Here is a 22,794-nt window from a genome sequence, read left to right as displayed (position 1 = left end):
GCACATGTTACATTGTTTAACTTCAGTAGTGTTATACAATGAAGTATTAGGAATATTCCTTTAAACTGCATGTATGTAGTATCTCTTATCACACAGCTGTATGGGATGACTATCATTATTATCACCTTAACTAAGCTCTCCTGTGATTGCCATGATTGCCAAACTAGAGAAAGTTTTAAGCCAGCATGGGCAGTGCTAGCCTGCTGGTTAAATTTGAAAGTATCTTCTTTGTAGCTTAATTGTAATAGTATATTGGCAGCAATTTTGCTGTATCTAGAGACATTATTTTTAGGTGCTCTTGCCTCCATTTCAAGTCCTAAAAAACTGAAGACTTGCAGAACTCCAGTGTCTCAATACACATTTTGTAATTTTTTTGAGAGATAAGCCTTTCCCCCACATTCAGCTGCGTTGTAATTCATTAGGTTTGTGTAATTTTTTAGAGTATTATGCAATGTGACGTTAATTGACTGAGGCTGAAGAAGACAGCCAAAATAGGAAAACATTCACATTCCTGTCCTATATATTATATATGTTATGTTTTTGTAATTGTAAACAACAATTGATAAAAATTGTATATATTACATCATTGCCATCGCAAACAATAGTTTCTGTATACTAATTGGCCACGAATTGCGTATTATTTCATAGTGTATTGTCATTATTTATCTTGTCACTGTGATCCCTTGTTTTTGTCTTTAAAAGTATTATGCATATCTTGTGATGAAATTAAGCAAAACAGTTTGTGGGTTTGGAAATAGCATTATTACAAAAATATTTATAGTGGGATTTGTTTTTCTGACAACTCAACACCAATCAATTTAATGTTATGCTTAAGAGAATTGAGTCTTGCATGGGCATGCATACAAACACATATATGCAACCCAACAACATTAAGTATATTTAGCGCTGATGAATTTCATAAATTTCAGATGAGTAAGGCTATGCTAATTAGTCTTTTTAAAGTTAATAGGGCTGACTTGTAAATTTAGGTGGAGGGAGGGGGAGGGGTGGCATGCAAGGGAGGGGATTGAGTGAGGGGTGGCATGCAAGGGAGGAGAGGGAAGGGGAGGGGGCCCGGCATCTGGACCTGGCCCACCCACCCTAGCAGAGGGAAGAGGAGGGGAGGGGAGGGAGGGGTAGCATGGAAGGGAGGGGAGGGAGGGAGGAGGGGTGGCATCAAGGGAGGGGAGGGGAGGGAAGTAATTTCATACTTGAATAGGTTAATTAACAGCTACTTATAGCAGTCCAAAGTTTGGGTGTAGAAATATGACCTAAGTGATGCAGAAGATAGCTTCTCCTCTCTGAAAGTTTGGCCCCACATTTGTGCCTAATGCTATGATAGAGTTATTTCTCTCTCTCCAATATTCTGAAATCTGCTAGCAGAACTCAAATGGTTCCACTTAAAAGCAGTATACAGAGGGCTACAGTTACCCTTGGTTGAATAAAGCCCTGTGTGAAATGCAAATCTAATAAATTGCACAAATCTTAGGGTTGCCAGACTGGAGATTTGGGAGTGAAGCCTGGGGAGTGTACCGTTTGGAAACGGTACTAACCTCTGTGGAACAATTCTGTGGAGTCCACTCTCTGAAAGAGCAATTTTCTCTAGGAGGGCTCACCTTTGTTGTGTGAAGGTAAACTGCAATTCCAGATCTCCAGATGCCAGCTGGAGGCTGGCAACCCTACAGTTAACCTAAACTCTTCCAAAACAGTTTTTAAACAGTCTCCTCTGTGCCACCTCCTGTGGCAGTATACATATCCTCAATTACAAACTACATGTATTTACCAAGGAAGTGTACATTTGCTTATAGCTATCTGATATAGCTATCTTAACTACCAGTTTAAAATAATATAGTTCATTTTTTCTGCATGTATAACATATTGGCCCTGAAGAAAATAAGGGTTTTCTGGTTGTTCCAGAAAAGTACCAGAAATAAAATAATTTAAATTATTCTTCTACACTAGTGTTACTTTTGTAAATGTACAGCAACAATAACTATATTAAAAAACCAACAACTAATTGTTTTAATATTCTGTGGCTTATTGCATGTATATTTGCTGATGCAATGGAAGTTAAATGATTTTTTTACAGTGGAAACAACATTTTGTTTGGAATGTTCGGAAACTCTCTGAAGAAAAGTATCTTATTATGTACTCAGAATGTTCTGAAAGTCTGGAAAGGTGAGAAAAGAAACATAATGCATCATGTTTAAAACATGGCTTACAGAAGACTTGGGGGGAGTAACCTAAAAGGCTTTAGAGATATTATAAATATTTTATCAGTCCTAAGAGACACAATTTAGAAAGAAAAGCGAGCAAGTAGTTTGCAGACAATGAAATGAAATTAGGATGATGTGCTATTGAGGTTTTTACTAAAAACAAAGGAGCACAACCTGATATCTGTTCTTTCTTGCTTTTCAAAAATCTCTCTATGACGTTATTGTCTCAGAAACCATTTTTTGTTGTTCAAATCAACTCTCAGAACAAAAACAACTTGAATTCTACTTTGAGTTGGAGACTCAAATTACAGAATGGGAAAGGAAGAACGAAGTTGGTGCAAATTATGGTTACAAACATACTAGTAAGAATGTAGCCAATGCAGAAATTAGATTTGAAATGAATGATCATCTACAGAAAATAGAAAAAACCCTGTAAATTACTATTAAATATAAATTATTATTAAGTATGAATTTAATACTCTCAAAGGAAATTCATGCAGCTAATACCAAAAGCAACTGAAAGTACTTTGGTGGATAGGATCATAATTTAAAACTGGTTCCCAAAGTAGGCAGTATCACAGTGGGATTATCTAGGGGGGGTCTTTTAAGCAAAATTGCAGTGGCGGGGGGGGGGGGGGGGCTCTTTGTCCATGTTGTTTATTTACAAAACCAGCCTATGGCTCCAGGCTGGCAAATGGCACTCCAGGTATTTGCCTTTACATAGTGCTGAATTCTAGCGGAGACTATTAGAATTTTTAGTAAATAAGAACATAGAACATAAGAACAAGCCAGCTGGATCAGACCAGAGTCCATCTTGTCCAGCTCTCTGCTACTCGCAGTGGCCCACCAGATGCCATTGGGAGCTCACTTGCAGGATGTGAAAGCAATGGCCTTCTGCGGCTGTTGCTCCTGAGCACCTGGACTGTTAAGGCATTTGCAATCTCAGATCAAAGAGGTTCAAGATTGGTAGCCATAAATCGACTTCTCCTCCATAAATCTGTCCAAGCCCCTTTTAAAGCTATCCAGGTTACTGGCCATCACCACCTCCTGTGGCAGCATATTCCAAACACCAATCACACGTTGAGTGAAGAAGTGTTTCCTTTTGTTAGTCCTAATTCTTCCCCCCAGCATTTTCAATGTATGCCCCCTGGTTCTAGTATTGTGAGAAAGAGAGAAAAATTTCTCTCTGTCAACATTTTCTACCCCATGCATAATTTTATAGACTTCAATCATATCCCCCCTCAGACGTCTCCTCTCCAAACTAAAGAGTCCCAAACGCTGCAGCCTCTCCTCATAAGGAAGGTGCTCCAGTCCCTCAATCATCCTCGTTGCTCTTCTCTGCACTTTTTCTATCTCTTCGATATCCTTTTTGAGATGTGGCGACCAGAACTGAACACAGTACCTCCAAGTGTGGAATTCGCACCACTATACTTTTACTCATAAGGGGCATGATGACAATCATCCTTTGCAGTTTTATTCTAAATTCCTTTCCTAATGATCCCCTAATGATCCCTCACCACACTACATAATTTGGTATCATCTGCAAACTTGGCCACCACGCTACCCACCCCTACTTCCTACATTACCAGAGTTTCCGTCAGACCAGTATACCACATTTTGACAAACTGTTGTCACTGCATGTGTTTTTATATCATTATATCGTTGTCATTCTAAAAGTTTTTGTTGATAGATCCTTAGCATAATAATATTGAATGTAGTATATATTTTCCTGTGTTCTCGGTTACTGAACCTGTTGATTATGAAGCACACTTTTTAGCTATATATGTGTTGTTTTTGTTGCAGCCTGCCCAATATTAAGATTTCTAGATTATGTAAGGATGTACAATTTACTAAGTGTTGTGTTTGCTCTTAATGTTTTGCCCGCATCTATGGCTGACATCTTCAGAGGTATGTCACAGTACGATTTGTTTCTCTCCATGACAGTGTGAAGTGATCGTGTGATGGGATATATATTTTATCTACCTCACAGGGGGGTGAGGCACATTCGAATGGGTGGAGTTAACTTTCAGTTGCATTTAAATGTCTGCTTTTTTTGTTTTGGTGTTTTTTACTACTGCTAGCAGGTTTTGATGATCAGTCTCTCTTCCTTTTTGTTGAAACTGTCCCAGCATTTGTGGATTTCAATGGCTTCCCTGTGCAGTTTGACATGATGGTAGCTGTTGGAGTTGCCAAGAATTTCTGTGCATGTTTGCTGTTATCACAATAAATATCAACTGGAGATGTCAATGGTGGAGCTGGCAGGCTTATTCTACTTCTGCACTGAAACAATGTTCTTTATTTTAAGTTTATTTAACCATTTTAAAAGATGAAAATACAAAAGAAAAGAAAAGATTGGTTGCAATCATCTTCATCAGTATATGTCACAATATAATTGTCCAAATCCATTTTGATAAATTTTGCATATCTTTTTTAGGTTATCTGTCCATACTCTTAGCAAGTTGTGTTGCCAAATATCAGTGCAGTCCTGATGGGGGGATAGTTGTGACATGGCTGAGGACCTTCTCTTAAGAGGCTTGCTGTGCCACAGCCAGCAAGCAAAAATGACACAAACTCTTTTCCTATGCAAGGGGCCTTTGAAACACAATGGGCTGTGCCACTGATTTTGCTGGTGTGTGTGCCAGCAAATTGGAGTATTCTCAGCCTAAAAGAGCTCAGGAAGACAACTAAATCTGGCTTCACCCCCCTCCCCCGGAACTCCCCCTTCAGAGCCAGCTCTTGTGGCTCTGGGTGCTGGCATAAATGCGCTGTGCTGGTATAAGTATTCCTTACATCAATGTAAGTGACATTCATGCTAGCACATGTGTCATGCCACCTCCTCAGTAGTTTCACCCCCCTTGAACTTTACTTCAACAATATTCTATTGTGTTCTGTTGTCTGTTTGCTGTAGCTGATTTAAGAGGTTTTTTTCTTGTTTTATTTCATCAATAATATTTTATGTTCTTTTGTCTGTCTGGTGTAACTGAGTTAAAACCTTTTTAATTTTTAAAAAATCTGTTGAAAGAGCTTTGATTTGTTGTGAGATAGATGTCATTATCTTCTCAGTTCTTCTGTCCAATCCAGAGCCCAATCCAGAGCTCCAGGAAGCTGGGAGCAGTGCTGCTACTGCACGGCTGCACTGCCTCAGAAGGGCGTTCAGGCAGCATTGGAAGGCACTGAAAAGAGAAAAAAATCCAGCCACTGGAGAATTCCCCATAATGTTAAACAGACGTATGTCACCCAAAAGTCTGATGTAAGTCTGACTAGGTCAAAAGACTGGTGGAAGCTAAGATCAGTTCCACCCCCATGAATGCCTCTGGAATGCCCCCAGTCACACTGGAATATCATCCTGTGCTGGTGAGGCTGGGAAATGGTGGCTCTTCTGGGGTTGGGTGCTTCAGAGCTGTTCAGCTCCTGGCCACCCTCCTAGCTGCCCATTCCTTCAGCACATTTGTGACTTGCGCTGGCGAGGTGGGCACCAGCATTGGAACAAGGCTGTACTGGCTCCAAAGGTGAATTTGCCCTCCCCCATCTGGATCGGGCTGTAAATTGTGTATTCTCAGCTGTGTTCTTTCTTTGCCCCTCTGGTTCCTGATGCCATATTTCTTAATTTTCTTCTTTGTTTAGATGCTCTGTATAATGTTCTATATAACCATATAATCTACTTTAGTTTTACATAAACTATAATAATAAAGTTTGGAATTATTATTCCAAGTTTAGTTTAATTGCAAACTTTATAGTTAGTAAACATTGATATACAATATTATTTTACTCTCTAAGCCTCTAAGATAAAATATAGTTATAGAATATATATATATATATATATATATATATATATATATATATATATATATATATATATATATATATATATATATATATATATATATATATATATATATATATATATATATATATATATATATAAATGGTTATAAAATACAAAAGCCCACATTGTATAATACAGTTCACTACTGATGAAGTAAAAATGGAAAAAGCTGATAAAAAGAATTAACAATTAGCAGTTGGCAATTAACATAATCAATGGAAGAAACAGCAGATGGCAGCAAATATTTTCTTAGTCCAGTCTTTGCTTTTTAAAGCTAATAAAAAAGCATCCCTTTTGAAAACAGACCAATTTTTGAAAGAAAAAAAGAAAAAAGGACAAGGAAAAGAAAAGAAAAGAAAAGAAAAAAAGAAGTAATATTGATAAAACTACTCTCTTCACTTGTTTCTTATTTTTCCTTTGTTAACTTATCTGTTTTCTGCTCCAATTCAAATATGGCCCATTAAAAACCAGTTAGTAGATTCATTCATCTTTTTCAACCCTAGACCTTCTAGGGAAGTTATACAGAATTCTTCCTTGCGGACTTTCAAGAAAAGGTTAAACACATCTTACCGAATGCTTTAGGTATGGAGTATACTGGTAGACAGCAGGAAACTAAACAATAATCCATTGGTTCCTTGTACTGTACTATTGCTTTTTTCAAAGTGAAATTTGGCAAACAATAATACTAACAACAATGTATGTCTTGTGTTGTACTTTATAACACAAATATGAGATCACAAGCTCAAGAGAACAATGGCATTTACTGAAACAGGAGAAAAATAACCTTTGCTTGCAGTAATTTTTGCCCTGGAGCTGTACTACAAAATGTTATAGCTATGGAACATTTCTTGTTGTTTTCAGTGTCAAAAGAATGCCCTCAACTGACTCTTTTGTAAAGTAGCTCTGTGAGGGACATTTTGTGTTAATGGGCTTTTAGTCATGAATAGAGAGCCCTCAAGAAAGATCTTCAGTGTGGACCAGCAAATGAATTTGGCACAACAATTTTGAACACTTCCAAATCAACAGCATACTTTGTTACATAGGAAGTATCCCAAGTAATAACAAGATGCTACCTACCAGAAAGCTGAGGTATTCACAGATAATGTTAGGTGAAGTCTTGTGTTTCTGCCCTATTGCTCATAATTCACCATATGTTTTTCCCAAGAAAGATGGTCTCCCTGAGGGACCAGGAAATGAAGGTTTATAGTTCTTCCAGGTCAGCGAAAGATACATCAGCTATATTCACAGATTGCTAATGGCTGCAGGAGGAGTTTGCACAAATGGTGTCTAACTTAAACTTAGAAGAACCAAGGTCTTATTATGCATTATCAACATCAGACTTGGAGCAGAGTATAACGCCTCCCCCTCACAACTATGCCGTGGGATAGGTCTCAGGTCAGACAAAGAATGAGCATTTCCATATCTTGGATGATATTTCTCATATAGCCTGGACCTACCACCACTATGGTCCATGATAAAGATGAATGCTAACAATATAATGGATATGTTCTAGCAGCATTCTCTCCTGATGTTTCGCCTGCATCTGTGGCTGGCAAAATCAAAGGGAACAAAAGCCAGGCTACTTCTATTCAGATGCCCTCACCTTGCTATCTTCATTGTTACTCACAGGTATATATACTCCACTTGCTTTCCTTTACTACTATCAGATCCTCTGAAGATGCCAGCCACAGATGCAGGCGAAATGTCAGGAGAGAATGCTGATAGAACACGGCCATACAGCCCGGAAACCACACAGCACCCTAGTGATTCTGGCCGTGAAAGCCTTTGACAATATAATGGATAGTTTGCAACTTGGCAGATGTCATATTGAGGTATAACTCTGAGAAAGGAAGCTAATGTGGAAATTGATCAGGTAACATAAAATTGGACAATTTAAGTGCCACTGGATCCAAATTTAGCTTTTGGACACACTAAGGAAGAGGTCATCATATTAATTGATAGCACAGCGTAATGGTGGAGATGATCTACTTGGATGGCATTGGAATGGGCACATTGGAACCCTTTCTAGGTCCTTTGTAGCATCAAAAATTACTGCTATCTTTTCTGAAACTCTTCCTGTAATGTAGGAAAAAGAGCAGAGCTCAATTCATATCTAAATTATTAAATATTCTTTATTCATCATCTAGGGATGATGGAAGAGTATTGATAGCACCATCACTTTTGGCAGAAAAGTGATGTCAGAATGAAGTACTCACTCAAAGGTCACTAGCTTATTTTGCACAAAACAAAAGGTCTTAAGAAAAGAAGCCTGAGAGCATATGTTGCCACGAGCTGAAAAGATTTCCCAAATAATTTTGACAGGACCTGGAAAAACACATAGGTAGATAATGGGGGTTTGATCAAACTTTGAGGTTCAATTTAACAGCCCACTTGGGAAACATATACCAGTTCCTCTGATACAGGGGTTGAGTTGCATGAAAACTCTCATTGAATGGCTTGCATTTTTTTTAAAAAAATCAGTTTTGCCACAAAGGCTTTTCTGGCTAATGCCTTCTCGGAATTGCGCAAGTATCTGCAGACAAATGGTGGAAATGTAAGTAGGGAAATGGTGGAAATGTAGATAGGGATGGATCCTCTATGATATCAAAACAGAGGACATTCCCATTTCTTTAGGTGAGTAGGTTGTAATGGAGTGTAAGATGGAGAAACTGATCTATTGGCAACTGTTAGAGTAAGGTAAATCAGGATGGTCTTGACCACTGTGGAGTTATGATGATGCACAACACTTTGTCTAGCACAATATTCTGTCATATAGAAAATGAAGTGAGAACACATCCCCGATAGAGAAGGAAAGCATCTCCTTTGAAGTCTTTTTGAATACCTCCTCTACTGAACTACCAGAACCATGTCTTGCTGTTACAAGCGACCAAACAGTCAGTGTGTGATATTCACTGAAGAAAAATCAGAGTGAGATACAGAGAATGCAGCAACCATTCACATGCCACTGTTCTGCATCTCTCTTGGGGTTGTATACAACTGTGAGGTTGTTAATAAGATTATTTTTTCAGTTATTTATATTTATAGCCCACCCTGTACCTGCAGGTCTTAGGGTGGGTTACAAGATAAAAGTCATAAAATACTGATTACCTTTTTAAAAAATCCTATCTATAACAATATAACAATAAAACTTATTTAAAATTTAAAAAGAACTTATTAAAGCCTATTGTAATTCATATAACTTATTAAAATTCATAATGTTGAAGTGGATGCACCCATACCAAACGTTAAAATTCAGATGTTGACATGGGTGCGCCTGTACCAAATGTCCAGGATGATGGAGTTGGAGATGCTGTGTCCTTTATACAAACTTTTGTCGCCACATTATCTGTGATAATTTGAACAGTGGCATCAAGTGGATCTCTAGAGAGGCTATAGGCAGAACATAAGTTTTCTAATCAAGTAGGTGAATAGAGCAGTGAAGGAAACATATAAGTGCATTTCTTACTGCAAGGAGTTCAATGGGATTGACGTGTATTCCCAATTATTGCCAAGCTGGTATTGAAATGAGTTGCCATAGTCATGTCACATAATGGAGGGTGCATCATAGCATCTAAATGTGTGATATGTTAGTCAAAGTAACTTGCTTACTTAAATGCTACTACAATTTAATCTTTAGGTAGAGTCAAAGTAGAGTTAAAGCAACCATATTGGTCTCTCTCTACAGTCATCTGGCAGATAATATGGGAGCTGATCTTTTTGCTATTCAAGAAGTAAAGTGAATCTGACTTGAGATTTATGAGACCTTCATGAGTAATGAAGCAATGGGTGTGAAAGAAATGCGGCCTTTGATTTCTGGGAATAATGCAACACAGGATGCTGTGCTACCTTGAAAAGAGTTATTAGTAATGCTCCAAGGCCAGCTCATCTTATACCAGCAACATGTTCAATACTGGTAACAAAGTGGGCAGCAGCTATGTGTTAGATGCAACAGTTGATATCACAATGGACAGAGCAGGAATCACCAAGATGCTGGTTGATTTGCTTTGCTTCTTCTCAATCTGTTGTCCAATTGAGCACTTGCAGTGGTTAATTCCCTCGGGTCCTTGAGAACAGTCAGAATGGAACTAATTTGTTAGCTGACTGTCCTTCTATGCCAAGAGCCATAGTATGAACTACAGACAGAGAAGTGGGTTTGTAGTGTCCTGGTTCTGGCAGAAAAGGACAATAGAGATAGAGCTGGTTCAGCACAGGGCATTAGGGTCAGTTGAGCTGGGTTGCAGGGGGTTGGCGGTAGGTGACAAGATTGCTGCTAATGCATGCTGTAAATCTGGAGAGGCAGTTCTCTAAGACTACCTTGTGAATCTGACTTTCTTCCAGAAACAACAGGCAGATAGTGTGGGTGTCAGGGACCAGTAGCTTTCTTGCACAGTCATAGAAAATGTAAAACCCCTTGCTCTTCCATAAGGCCACCAACTGTACAGAAGGGGATGGAAGGAATATTTAATCACATACTTTTATGTTAGGATAGGAAAAGAGCTGATGATAAAGAAAAAGATAGCTAAAGCTAAATTAAAACAAAACCCAATGCAGTTATCTGGAAAACCGCTCTCAGAAAACTGACAGGGAAAACACCTGCCTCTCCCCTCTAGGAATGTACGGAAGGAGTATGGAATTCTGGGGCAGGGGGTTTAACTCTTTAGCAAGAGTTCTAGAAATTTCTGGAGTTACGTTCTGCATTAGTGCCGAACCCATCTATGGGACTGCAGAAAGACGGCAAAGAACTGATTTTTATTCAAGGAAAATACCTGTCCTTTTAAAAATTAAGACAGCTGTTTATTATCACAAATATTTTTGGTGAGTTATTTTTGGTGAAGGAAAAGAATATCCCAGTGAGATGTGTGGATAATAATTATTTATTTATCATTTAGATTGGTTCTCTACTCTTTATGACAGTGTAACAATGGGTTATAATAAAATCCATAATAAAATCACATGCAATACGACAGTAAGATGCTATAAAACTAATCTTAAAACCGTAAAACATTCTAGACTTTAAATTCCACCCCGACCACCCCCAAAAGTGGGAGGTGTGTAATAGGGCCACCTGGTGCAACTGGCAAACCTAATTTATGTTTCATGTAAGTGTTGCAGCAGCAAATTGTACAGCTGGTACACCTCCAGTCTGTTTCTTCCCTAGCCTTCCTCCACTTGCTATAGTTAAGAGCGACATTGTCCCATAATAGATGAGGGAGAGGAGGTTGGATAGAACAGAAAAGGAATTAGCAGGCGGCACAGCATCTGCAGAGTCTTTTTCTGAATTGTTAATGCTAAATGTACACTCAAGTTCTCTGGATTGCAAGCCTCGGGGGTAAACTGTTTGCAGGAAGCACATCAAAGGAGGATTTGCAAGAACTGAGGCTAGAAATGGAAGAACTAGAGGTTAAAGACTGTAAGTTCCAGTCTTTCAAATTTTTACATTGCCTTATCCATTGAAGTTACATTGGGAACGTCCAAGCCTTCTTCCCTTAGGGGCTATTACCATCATCAGGTTGGTTATAGAATTACTTTAGAAAACACACAAATACTTCTGAGAAAATCAGATGCTAATTAGGCCAGTATAAACCCTGGACTGTAAGATCTGAAATGCAAGGGCAAAAAAATCAGCTATACTTGTCTTACCTTCAATAACTCTCAATGCTTTCTTGCAGCTTGGGAGAGGCCAGTTTGCTAAACTTGATTCTTGAAAAATTTCCTTTAATTTCAAGTATTCCATAGGAAAGCGAGCTTTTGTGGAATGGTTCAGTTCTGTGATACAAAACAAAATTATTAAAAATGCTCAGATTTCTTGAAATCTGTGAAGACTCGAGAGAATGATTTCTTACAAAACATGTAAGTATGTGAAATTGAGACTGCGGAGAAATGCATTTTACTTTGGAGATTTAGGCTGTTTTTGCACGGCAAAATTGCATTGGGGTGGAACCAAGATCTTATGTACCGGATCAATTTTGCCCTGGTTTGTACCTCTGCATAGATCCCCGCTTCTGCCCCTGTAATGCTCCAGTTGTTTCCACACGAGCATAGAGCTTGTTTCATTTGCCCCGTGATCTATTCCACTTATGCACGACCTCTGTTTCCTGCATTCTGATTGGCTGCTGGTCATGTCATACACATGGCGTCATTCTCCCCCATTCCCCCACTCATTTTCACAGTGAGAGAAACCGTGGATTAAGAAAGAAAAGTGGGGGTGGGGTGGGGTGAAAAGAAGAGGAATGAATAGCAACATGCCTTTCCCAGGCAAGCGGGAGGAAAGCGTGTAAATAGGAGGCGGCAGTGGTTGCAGAATCCTCCTTGCCACATTCCTGCAATGCCAACTGAGGGAGAGATACTATTCCCCACACAAGGCAGAGATGGCATTCTCTCTCCATTACAGGGGGACATGGCATTCCTCTGCCAATGCAAGGTGAGATGGCAATTCCCCTGAGAGGGGGAAATGGCATTTCCTCCCTAGAATGGAGAGATGGAATTCCCTCTATAATTGAGAGATGGCATTCCCCCCCCCCTTGCGAGGGGGAGATGTTTGTCCACCCACAAGGAGAAGATAGCATTCCATCCGCTGTAGGGAAGTAAGATGACATTCCTCCATCCCCACAAGCAGAGATGGTATTCCCCGGATAGGAAATACACCCCCTGCAAGGGGTGAGACGGCAATCCACCTGTGAGGAGTAAATAGCATTTCCTCTGTAATTGAGAGATGGCTCCCCCCTTGTGTAGATAGCATACCCCTCCTGGAGAGGGGGATGGCATTTCATCCCAGAGAATGGGGGGATGTTGGCATTCCCCCTCCACCTTGAGTTATGCAGGCCTCAGAGGTTTTTCCACTTTGCAAGCAAAACCTGACCTCCCAGTGGAAACAACTTTTCTTGCCCCAGCACCGCCGCCCCTCTAAGGAGTCAAGTGCTGCAAGTGCAAATCTTGCAATGGGCTGAGGGGCATGTCATCCCCTGCCCAGGGAAGGGCTGAATCTTCTGACTTTAAGCTGGCTTCTGTGACTTATGGTCTTATGAAAATGTGGGACAGTCCTGTTTAGAAACAGGGCATGTTTTCTGAGATGTGGACGGCCGGTGTGGCTGGGCTGGGAACGGCGGGGGAAGAGGGAACTCCAGCCTTGGGAAAGGAAGGTGGGAGTGTGTGGCTGGCCTGGTGCGCTGCCCGCAGAGGAGTGCCCGGCATTGCTGGGCTGGGAGAAAGCATTGGGTGGGCCAGAACGTTGAAGTGGGAAGACTACACTAGTTCTGGCCTGGTTCTGCTCCTGTGGTGTTTGCATTCCTTCTTGGAGATATCTGGAAGGTATTCTTTGGCTGATTATGGATGAGGGAGTTTACCTCCTCTCTGGTCCGTCGTGGCATCAGGCACACGTCTGAAGTGCTTTTGCTTTCTGCGGGGAAAGCCGAGAGCAAGAGCAGAAGGTTTGCAGCAACTTCCTTGTACGTCGGTACAACGAAGTTTGCCGCATGCCACTTCTGCTTCCCATGTGCAGTAACTTCCTTGTATGTTGGTACAAATAAGTTTCCTGTGCCAGGGTTCAGTTGCCAGCATGCTATGGGGGCCTCCTGCATTATTGACCTTTGACTCCACAAGGGGTGGGTGGACAGAAATAATAACAGACCAAGAGGAGGGGCTTTTTTGCTGATTCTATCTAGAGATATGGAACTTTAATACCTGGGCTCCTTGCCATGTGGGAACTGCAGGTCTGAAAATTTCTCCCAGATAATAGGAACCTTTTCACACTATTGAAGCATCTAAGTTAATGAAGCTGCCTTAGAATAAGATTAGCTGGGGTATATACAGAGTGAGAGTGGTGGCAGTGTGTGAATTGAAAGTGGAAAATAAAAGCTTCTTCAAGGACTGGGAAAAGAAGAAGAAGAAGAGTTTGGATTTATATCCCCCCTTTCTCTCCTGCAGAAGACTCAAAGGGGTTTACAATCTCCTTGCCCTTCCCCCCTCACAACAAACACCCTGTGAGGTGGGTGGGGCTGAGAGAGCTCCGAAAAGCCGTGACTAGCCCAAGGTCACCCAGCTGGCATGTGTTGGAGTGTACAGGCTAATCTGAATTCCCCAGATAAGCCTCCACAGGTCAGACGGCAGAGCTGGGAATCAAACCCAGTTCCTCCCGATTAGATACACAAGCTCTTAACCTCCTACGTCACTGCTGGATTTAAAGGGAGAATCTGAGGTCCCCAGTTTAAACATTGAAAGTGATGCTGTTTCAGGGTGGGGGATAATCCACCCCAAAGCAGCATCACTTCCAATGTTGTTTTAACTGGGGACCCCAGATTCTCCCTTTAAGGTGGATTTAAAGGGAGAATCTGGGCTCCCTAGTTTATACACCATTGAAAGTGATGCTGTTTGGGGGTGGATTCCAGCATCACAGTGGCCGCCCATGGCGGGGGGCGCACTCAAAACTCAGATTTTGCACTGGGCTCCACTTTCCCTAGCTATGCCTCTGCCCGGAAGGGAGGACAGAAGGGACTGCTGGCTGCGGCTGGGAGCCCAGCTAGTGGGGAGGTGGGGGGCAGGGCAGGGGAGTCTGCCATCCCTGGCCTCAGAGAGCTGCTTTGATAAGCACTGAGGCCGGGGGCGGGGCTTGGGGAGGCATGGTCATGCCCCCAGGGGAAGGTGGGGCCGTGGCCCCGCCCCCAAATCCCCCTATTAAAAATCTATACCTACATCACTGCTTGAAATGTAAGAGTTTCAAACTCAGTTTGTGATACAGTATGAAAGTCTGCAATTTTAAGGCTTCTGACGCAATTCTGTGCAAGCTTACTGGGGAATAAGTCCCAATGAATTTACAGTAAGTATGCATAAGATGAACAACATAATACCCTTTGCTTGTATGCAACTCTTAGATCATGTCTCAGTTTTCCACTGGCCCTGTAGCCCAAGATAACAATCCAGTACATTTTATTTATTGATGGCTTTATGTTAAAGGGGAGGTACACAGTGAATAGCAGTGTTTTAACGGCAGCAGGAGTTAAGCAACTGTATAATGAACCCAGGGGGGAAAGTCTGCAGGAAGTTGCAAATAAACCAATATCTCTTCATTATCGTCTGTGCAACTGAAATTAGCAGTGGAGGAGCCCTCTTCACAAAAATTATGTAGGTGCACCCCAAGTTTGCTTTCAGTTTATGACCTTCTGGACTTTGCTGCTCTTCTTTAGATTTCTAATAGCTTATAATACATGGCCAATTTTTTTCTCCCTCTGCCAAAACAGGCTTTAAGGGACTGAACAGGCTAGGTCTTCACAAATGATGGATTCATTATGCCATGGTTCTTGTCACAGGGCAAGTAGTGATAAGTTGTGTTCTCTGTTAAGAGATCTATGATCTTTATTTGTGACTCATCCCTAGTCTATTAGTCACCAAATCTGGCTGTGAAGAAGCTCCCATGAAGTTTAAGTCCATTTTTCTCCACGGCATCATATTCTTTCAAGTTGGAAATTGGGGGTAGTAGGCATATGTAATTGCAAAATTTTAGCTTCTAATAAGCCAAACAGCTGCATATACTGGACGTCTTTGATGTTATGCAACAGCATAATTAGGAGTACATATATATATTATTAAAGTACTATTAAAAATCACCAAGGAAATAGCCTTTGAAGAGGTTTTGATAGTCACTGGATTAAGGGAAAAAAATTAGCAGTAAAACTGCAATTCCTCAGTTCCTAACTGCTGCAATCCTGTGCTCACTTACCTGGAAGTAAGCCCCACTGAATACAATGGGACTTACTTCTGAGTAAACATACACAGAATAGGATGTTGTGGGTTTTCCTGGTTGTACGGCCGGATTCCAGTAGTATTTTCTCCTGATGTTTCACTTACATTTGTGGCTGGCATCCAGCCACAGATGCAGGCAAACCGTCAGGAGAAAATACTACTGGAACATGCCCATACAACCCAGCAAACCCGCAACATCCTAGTGATTCCAGCTGTGGAAGCCTTTGGCAATACACAGAATAACTGAAAATAGAGAAACTTGCAGTACCATTTTATGCAGAATTACTCCACTCTACGATCATTGGTTTCAACTGACAGACTGAAGTACCTGTGCATACAACGGAACTGTTAGTATGCTAGTAAATATCATTAGTGTAGAAAGCTGTCAAACTGTACTTTAATAGTCTCCATGTACTGATCAGCCTTAGAAACAATTTTTAAAAATCTTTTGAAAGACTGTAGAATTCTGCAAAGAGAAAGCAATTACATACCTTTTCGACTGACCTGAAGTAATCATTTTATCCCTAATTTATTAATTTTATAACCTATCACATTATAAGTAATCTTCTTGGATGATTTGGCATGTGTTAAAATGTAATAAGACAACCAGATAATTTTCTTTTTTGTAGAAGGCTTGAAACAAAATTTCTTTTCAGAGAATGTTGAAAACGTACTTCCCTGTCTACTTTTATAGGTAAGATGCATTAAACACACAATTCCAGTTTAAAGCACCGTATTTACTTCTGGAATCTGTAAGCAATCATTTATTTTCTCCGGGACATAAGAAAATATCAAATTCCAAACGTTTAATAATCTTTGTATGATAAAATGTTCCAACTGCTAAATAAATGAAAAAAATATGGCTCATATCTGGGCTCCTGCATTTCTTGCTGCTAATTTATTTCTTTACCTCCTGAATCCACTCCATCTTGGTAAGGAAGTCCAGATCCTGACCAGCAATGGCAGTCTCTATGGCTGCGGTGTCTACAGTTGAAGCACAGAGCTGTGCCAGTTGGGTGAGATCTGTCCCAGTGGCAATGGGAAATGATTAATATAAGCTAGCCATGCCACACCAATGTCCCTGTTTAAGGAACCGAGCTGGTTGGCGATTGTGCAGACTTCTGGGGGGAGGGGGGTCCTCAGAACCGATTCCTGGATATTTTGAAGCTCGGTGCAGCCATTGGTGGTTCTCTTCTTTAGCATTTTAGATTTAATTGGGTTTATGGGACCTGAGTGCTTCCAGTCGGGGGTATGGGGAGATTTAGAGTTGGTTTCCTCAGGCAGAGACTCTGCAAAGACACGTTTGGGGAAGCCAGGGAGTCCATCTGGGTGGACAGTGGCAATGACTGCAGTTTGCAGGCTTAATTTTTCCTTAAGGTTGCTAATTTCCTTACGACACACATCGTGGCTAACTTCCTTCTTTTTTTCCTAGCTGCTGGTAACCAAGAATTGTGCAGCCTTTTGGACAGTATGGAGCCATGTCTCTAGCTTCTGACGTCTGTGTTCTAGCTGTTTGATTTTGTTAACAGCCTCTTCCAATTTAGCGGCAGCAGACACGTCGTTACTTGTGTGCCATGAAGTTCTCCGATCGCAAATTGCCAATTTCTACTAGGAGAGCTTCATTTTTGGTGCTGGCTTCTTTAAAGCTCTCTGCACATTTTTGCAGGGTGAACCAGGCTCCATGTGGCAGTAGCATCCTTTTTTGGCCTGTGCCATTTCTTTGCCTCACAGTGTGCCTGGAAGGTGGCTCTGAACATACTCAGAGGGTCAGGACAGTGAAATGACTGTGTCCCAGGGATTCTTTTCCTTTTTTTGTTACCCATTTCTCAGTTTTGCTACTGAAAACAGTTTCTTTTCTGAGCATGCTGATGGCCTTTCTGCTGCAACAACCACACAGATGGGATAGAACAAGCTTCGGGCCTAGGAGGAAAGTATATTCCTTGATGTTCTGGTAAGCTCCGCAGAACACTTAACAGCTATACCTCTCAGACCGGTATTCCACTGTGGCTGTAAACCCGTACAGGGAGTTTCAGGCTCATGGATAGTATTTTTGAAACACTCTGGCACCTACAATCTGGTAGAATAACCTAGAGGGGAGAACAAACACTCTGGAAGTGTCTCTCTACATCTGTGCCACAGAACTGTGCATGTTATTTCGGGGTACAAGACAACGCCTGCGCGAATTTGTCAAATCTGTTACTTGAAACAGTGGGAGTCTGTCCCTTTTAGAGTGGAGAAATTAGCAAGAGTAGATGCTTTGACTTAGCAAAAGGCTGGGCAAGCCCAAAAATTTTGGGTTCACTACCAAAAGTCAGCTTTTGCAAGAAATCTGGGGGAGAGAAAAATAAAGTTTAACAATGTTATGAGGGGATAATATGAATATACAAGCACACAATAATCAAAGTAGCAGAACACACACACAGTCCTAGCATACAAGCAGTGTTGAGGGGATAGGTTTGGAATAAATGAAGGTAATTTGGGGAGTAAGGGTTATAGTCACTTGATTTTGGAGCAGAAAGGTCTGATGAACAGAGCTGAGTGATGTGCGCTTAGCTCTGGGAGGAGAAATATCAATGCACTGGGAAAATATCAATAGACAGAGAGGTATCCAGAGATACTGAAAACTGGCTACTGGGAGAGGGGGCTTCTTACAGGGAAAAAGGGATCCTAAGGGTTATGCAGAGCAGCCTTCAATCTCCCAGGGCAAAGGGGAATCCTGCCTTTCCATGGAAAGACAAGGCACAGTCATCAACCTTCAGTGCTGAGTCGTTAATGCTTAGTTTGGTTTGAATGCTTAGCCTGATGTGCTAAGCTGGGAGTGCTTGGAGGTGGGCAGAGTTCAGTGTCAATCATAACTATAAAACAATGGCAATGTAAGTAAGGTTAAAGAGAGACTGGTCAAAGGAAGAAGTTTTTGTGTTAATACAATACTGGCCAGAACACTTGAGATATACATACATTAACCAGTCCTTTGTCTTTGCAGGGCAGATAGTCCAGGGCTGAAGATGGGAACGCCCTCCAATGCAGGGGTATTATCTTCTCTTAATCCCTTTAGGAAGAGTGTGTGATGCAGGTATTTTGCAAGACAGATAAGGGCTAAGGCAAGTCCAGAAAAGATTTCACTGTATCTTTGTGAGTACACTAGCCAATGCAGATAATAGGCTCCCCATTTTGGCATGATACTGCTAGGCACCCCAAGGGTTGGCAGGATGGGTAGAGACACTGTTCTTAAAACAGAGCCCCCCACACCCACCATGGGTCAGTCTGGTAATATGTGCACCCACTCCATTCCGTTTACATCCTTTGTGAAGTAAGTTCTCCAGAACTCCACACAATACCAGGTGCAGCTTGACCTATGCGATGTACAGCAGGACTATAAAATCTTGCAATTTTGATGTTATATCTCTGTTGATTCACTCCAAGATCACATTTGATTTTTTTTCTGCCACTGTGTCACACTGGCTGCTCATGTTTATCTTATTCCAAGATCTTGTTCACAAACACTGCTACCCAGCAATGTATCCCCCATCCTGTATCCCTGTTCCACATTTTTATTACTCAGATGTAGAACTCTGCATTTCTCTTTGTTGGACTGAATCTCTGTGTTTAATCAAGAGTTTTAAAATGCAGCTGGCTGATGGTTAGCGGTTGGTGACTTTTGAATACCTTTCCGTATTTTGTTGCTGTTTACTTTTTAACTTATGTGGCTGTTGGGTAATTCTGATTTAATATTTTAAAGTGTGTATTTCTGTTGTAAATGTCATCGCTTTAACACTTTCTAAAACTTGGACAGAGAGGATCGAAATTTTAAAAATTAATAGCAACCAGTCATGTCCATTTATGTAACTGGTCTGTGTGTCATATAAGTTACTTGAACTATCTGGATATATCCCTGCTTTAGGCTTTTGGCCTGCTTTTTGTTTTGTTGAACTTTATATACATTCATATCTTCCTCTGCATTTAAAATCATTTTTATGCTTTTTTACTCTTCCGTTTGCTATGCCTTTGATCTGTAAATTGCTACTCTCGGGGAATTTTCCTTCTTTAAACTTTTATACTTCTCAATTTTTCTCCATCTTAACACCATGAGGGCAAGATGCATCTTGCATCTCTATTCATACTACTTAGATTAGATATCACTACCCTACCCTGTCTAGAAATGGAGTTCTTTACACTAAAGGAAATAATAGTTTTACAAAGATAAAATGGCTTTGTGTGTAACTTGGTTTTATAGCAGCATACAAACCAGATGGTACTCTGCTGCATGTATGTGCCCTAGAGCATTCTGCCAATGTAAAGGAAAAATCGCAACAAGGAGAAATACATTTGTGGGAATGGACTTTATGGTCTGCTCTCCCACTCTGTTTGCTCATTTCCTCCCCAGGGAGTCTGTCAGTCCCCTTCTGTCGCCATCTTCTGCCGGCAGGTAAAGAGTTTTTTAAAAATGTGTTTAGCATTCTCCCACTGTTCCCTCCTTCCTGCCCAATGTTTTAATTGTTGTTTTTATGTCTCTGTATGCATTTCAACTCTTTTTAATTGTTTTAATGATGTATATGTTTGTGGGGTAGTGATGGCTTTAAAATGTGATTTTATTATATATTTTGTTGTTATGATACTTGTTTACTTTTGCTGCTAAAATGCTATTGATGTTCTGTTATTATGTTATGAAATGTTGTTATTGTTGATGCTATATTTTGTTATATGATATTTGCTGTTACTGTCTGCTGCTAAGATGCTATTGATGTTTCTATTATTATATTATATGGTGGCAGGGGTAGCACATATGAGGATTATAATAAACATCCAGGCATACTGCACAGAGCCCTTCGGGGGAGGGCGGTTTATAAATATAATAAATAATAATAAAAAATAATAATAATTATGAAATGTTGCAATTGTTGATATGTTATGATTGATAATGTTTTGATAGATGACTTTTGTTAAGCTGCCCTGAGCCCTTTAGGTGAAGGCGGGGTGTAAATCTAATAAATGAATGAATATATATTTTAATTTGTTAGCTGCCTTGATGGTTCTTGTGGGGGCAGAAAGGCAGATATAAATTTTGTAAATAACAACAATAATAGTCATAGTAATAATTTTACAGGTCCATGGCAGATCCAGGTTTAAAAAATTAGCCTGCTGCTGTCACATATAATTTGACTCTATCTCCAATGAGAATAAGCACTTATCAATATATTAATACTAATACAAAAATAACGCACTTTCAATATACGAATACTAATACAATACTCTTTAACATGCTAATATACAAAATACTTGTATATGAACTTGTTAATTGAGCCTGGCCATTGACTTCAAAAGGAAAGGCAAATATTTGCTAATATTTATCTTGAAAGGTCCATGGTAGCCGAACAATACTATTGAAAGTTAGTATTTTATACCTGATTGAAAATAGACTTGGGCAATTATAGTGCGACACAGAGGACACGGAGTGTTGGTTGGGTTATCTTTGGCAAGGGTACGCAGGCAAGGTTCACAGAAGATATGGTGGCAGGGGTAGCACATATGAGGATTATAATAAACATCCAGGCATACTGCACAGAGGTAGCTTTCTTTCTCTCTTCTGTGTTCATGCTCTTCTTCGGGTTTCAGGTTATCATTCATAGCCTACAAGGAGAAAAAATAAATATGCATTAAAATGATTTCCATCATTTAAGTAGGATATACAATTAAGTGGGATATACATTGATATAATACCATCAAAGTGAACTATGGCAGTATGCTCTGAGGTTAATGAACAGTTCTTTCGTGCAATAACCCTCATACAAAAATCTACCCCCTCCCCCCACACACAATTTGTTTATTTTTATTCCTTAAGGAGAAAACAGATTATGGACTTTATTATGTAAATAATTCAAAGAATCCTAACATATAGGTAGGTGTAAATCAAAGTGGGTGATTTTTTTGCTTTGTTGAATCAGTTAATTGCCACTTATTCTTACAAAGACTGTACTTGTAAGGTCTCTTTCAGCATTTTATGTGATCTTTGTTTACTTTGTTTACACCCCACCTTTCTCCTCAGTGGTGGGGGATGGGAGGTGGCAAAGCAGCATGTATCATTCTCTTTTTCATTTTTCCTCACAACAATACTATGAAGTAGGTTCGGCTGAGAGTGTTTAATTGGGCCAAGATCACCCAGCAAGCTTCCATGGTATAGTGCGGATTCAAATCTGGGTCTTCCAGATCCTACCGTGACACTCTAATCCAGTGATGGCCAACCTTTTCGAGACCGAGTGCCCAAATAGCAACCCAAAACCCACTTATTTATCGCAAAGTGCCAACACGGCAATTTAACCTTGATACTGAGGTTTTAGTTTAGAAAAAACAGTTGGCTCCAAGGCGTGCGTTGCTCGGGAGTAAACTTGGTGGTAGTTGGTGGCTTTGCTTTGAAGCAATCGTGCAACTCTTCCAACAGGTGAATCACGACCCTAGGAGGGTTTACTCAGTTTTGCCAGCAACCAAGCTTACTCCCAGATAAAGGATCGTGCTTTAGTTCTTCGTATGAAAATCAGTGGGCTTTAACAGTGCTTAACAGGGTTACCTACACTGCTTCCCCAAAACTAGGTCTTAGGTTTAATGCTAATAATCAAGCCCAGCGGCCCAGGCCAGCCTAGATGTGTGGGGGTGGGGGTGGGGGCAACTCTGTTTGTGTGTGCCCATAGAGAGGGCTCTGAGTACCACCTCTGGCACCCATGCCATAGGTTCGCCACCACTGCTCTAATCAGTACACCACATTGGTTCTCTGTAATATATATAAAGTATTATGGAAGAGAAATTATTTATTAATATCCCACCTTTCTTCTTGGTCCAAGGCAGCTTACAAGTAAAACTTTACAAATTAAAACCAAGTAAAATATAAAAAAACCCAAATACTTTTCCTACTTCCCCCAAAAATGTCTGCTGTTCATACACCATCGAAAGCCTTGGCAAACAAGCGTTGCAGTTTCTTCCAAAGGAACTACTAGTTCTAAATCCTGCACGTTTCAGATATCTCAT

General features: G+C 40.5%; 1 protein-coding gene across 1 annotated transcript in view; it reads right to left on the bottom strand.

Moving 5' to 3' along the window:
• Positions 1-22,794, bottom strand: part of RNF180 (ring finger protein 180) — an 84,925-nt gene that overhangs the window by 4,100 nt on the left and 58,031 nt on the right. Inside the window, exons 4-5 of the mRNA XM_048503939.1 lie at positions 21,180-21,405; positions 11,683-11,808 (exon numbers count right to left, since the gene is read on the bottom strand). Coding sequence (XP_048359896.1) covers positions 11,683-11,808; positions 21,180-21,405 — 352 coding nt within the window. The remainder of the gene's footprint in view (positions 1-11,682; positions 11,809-21,179; positions 21,406-22,794) is intronic.

The sequence above is a fragment of the Sphaerodactylus townsendi genome, linkage group LG07, assembly GCF_021028975.2.
Source record: "Sphaerodactylus townsendi isolate TG3544 linkage group LG07, MPM_Stown_v2.3, whole genome shotgun sequence".
Taxonomy (NCBI): domain Eukaryota; kingdom Metazoa; phylum Chordata; class Lepidosauria; order Squamata; family Sphaerodactylidae; genus Sphaerodactylus; species Sphaerodactylus townsendi.
This window is presented reverse-complemented; position numbering and strand designations above follow the sequence as displayed.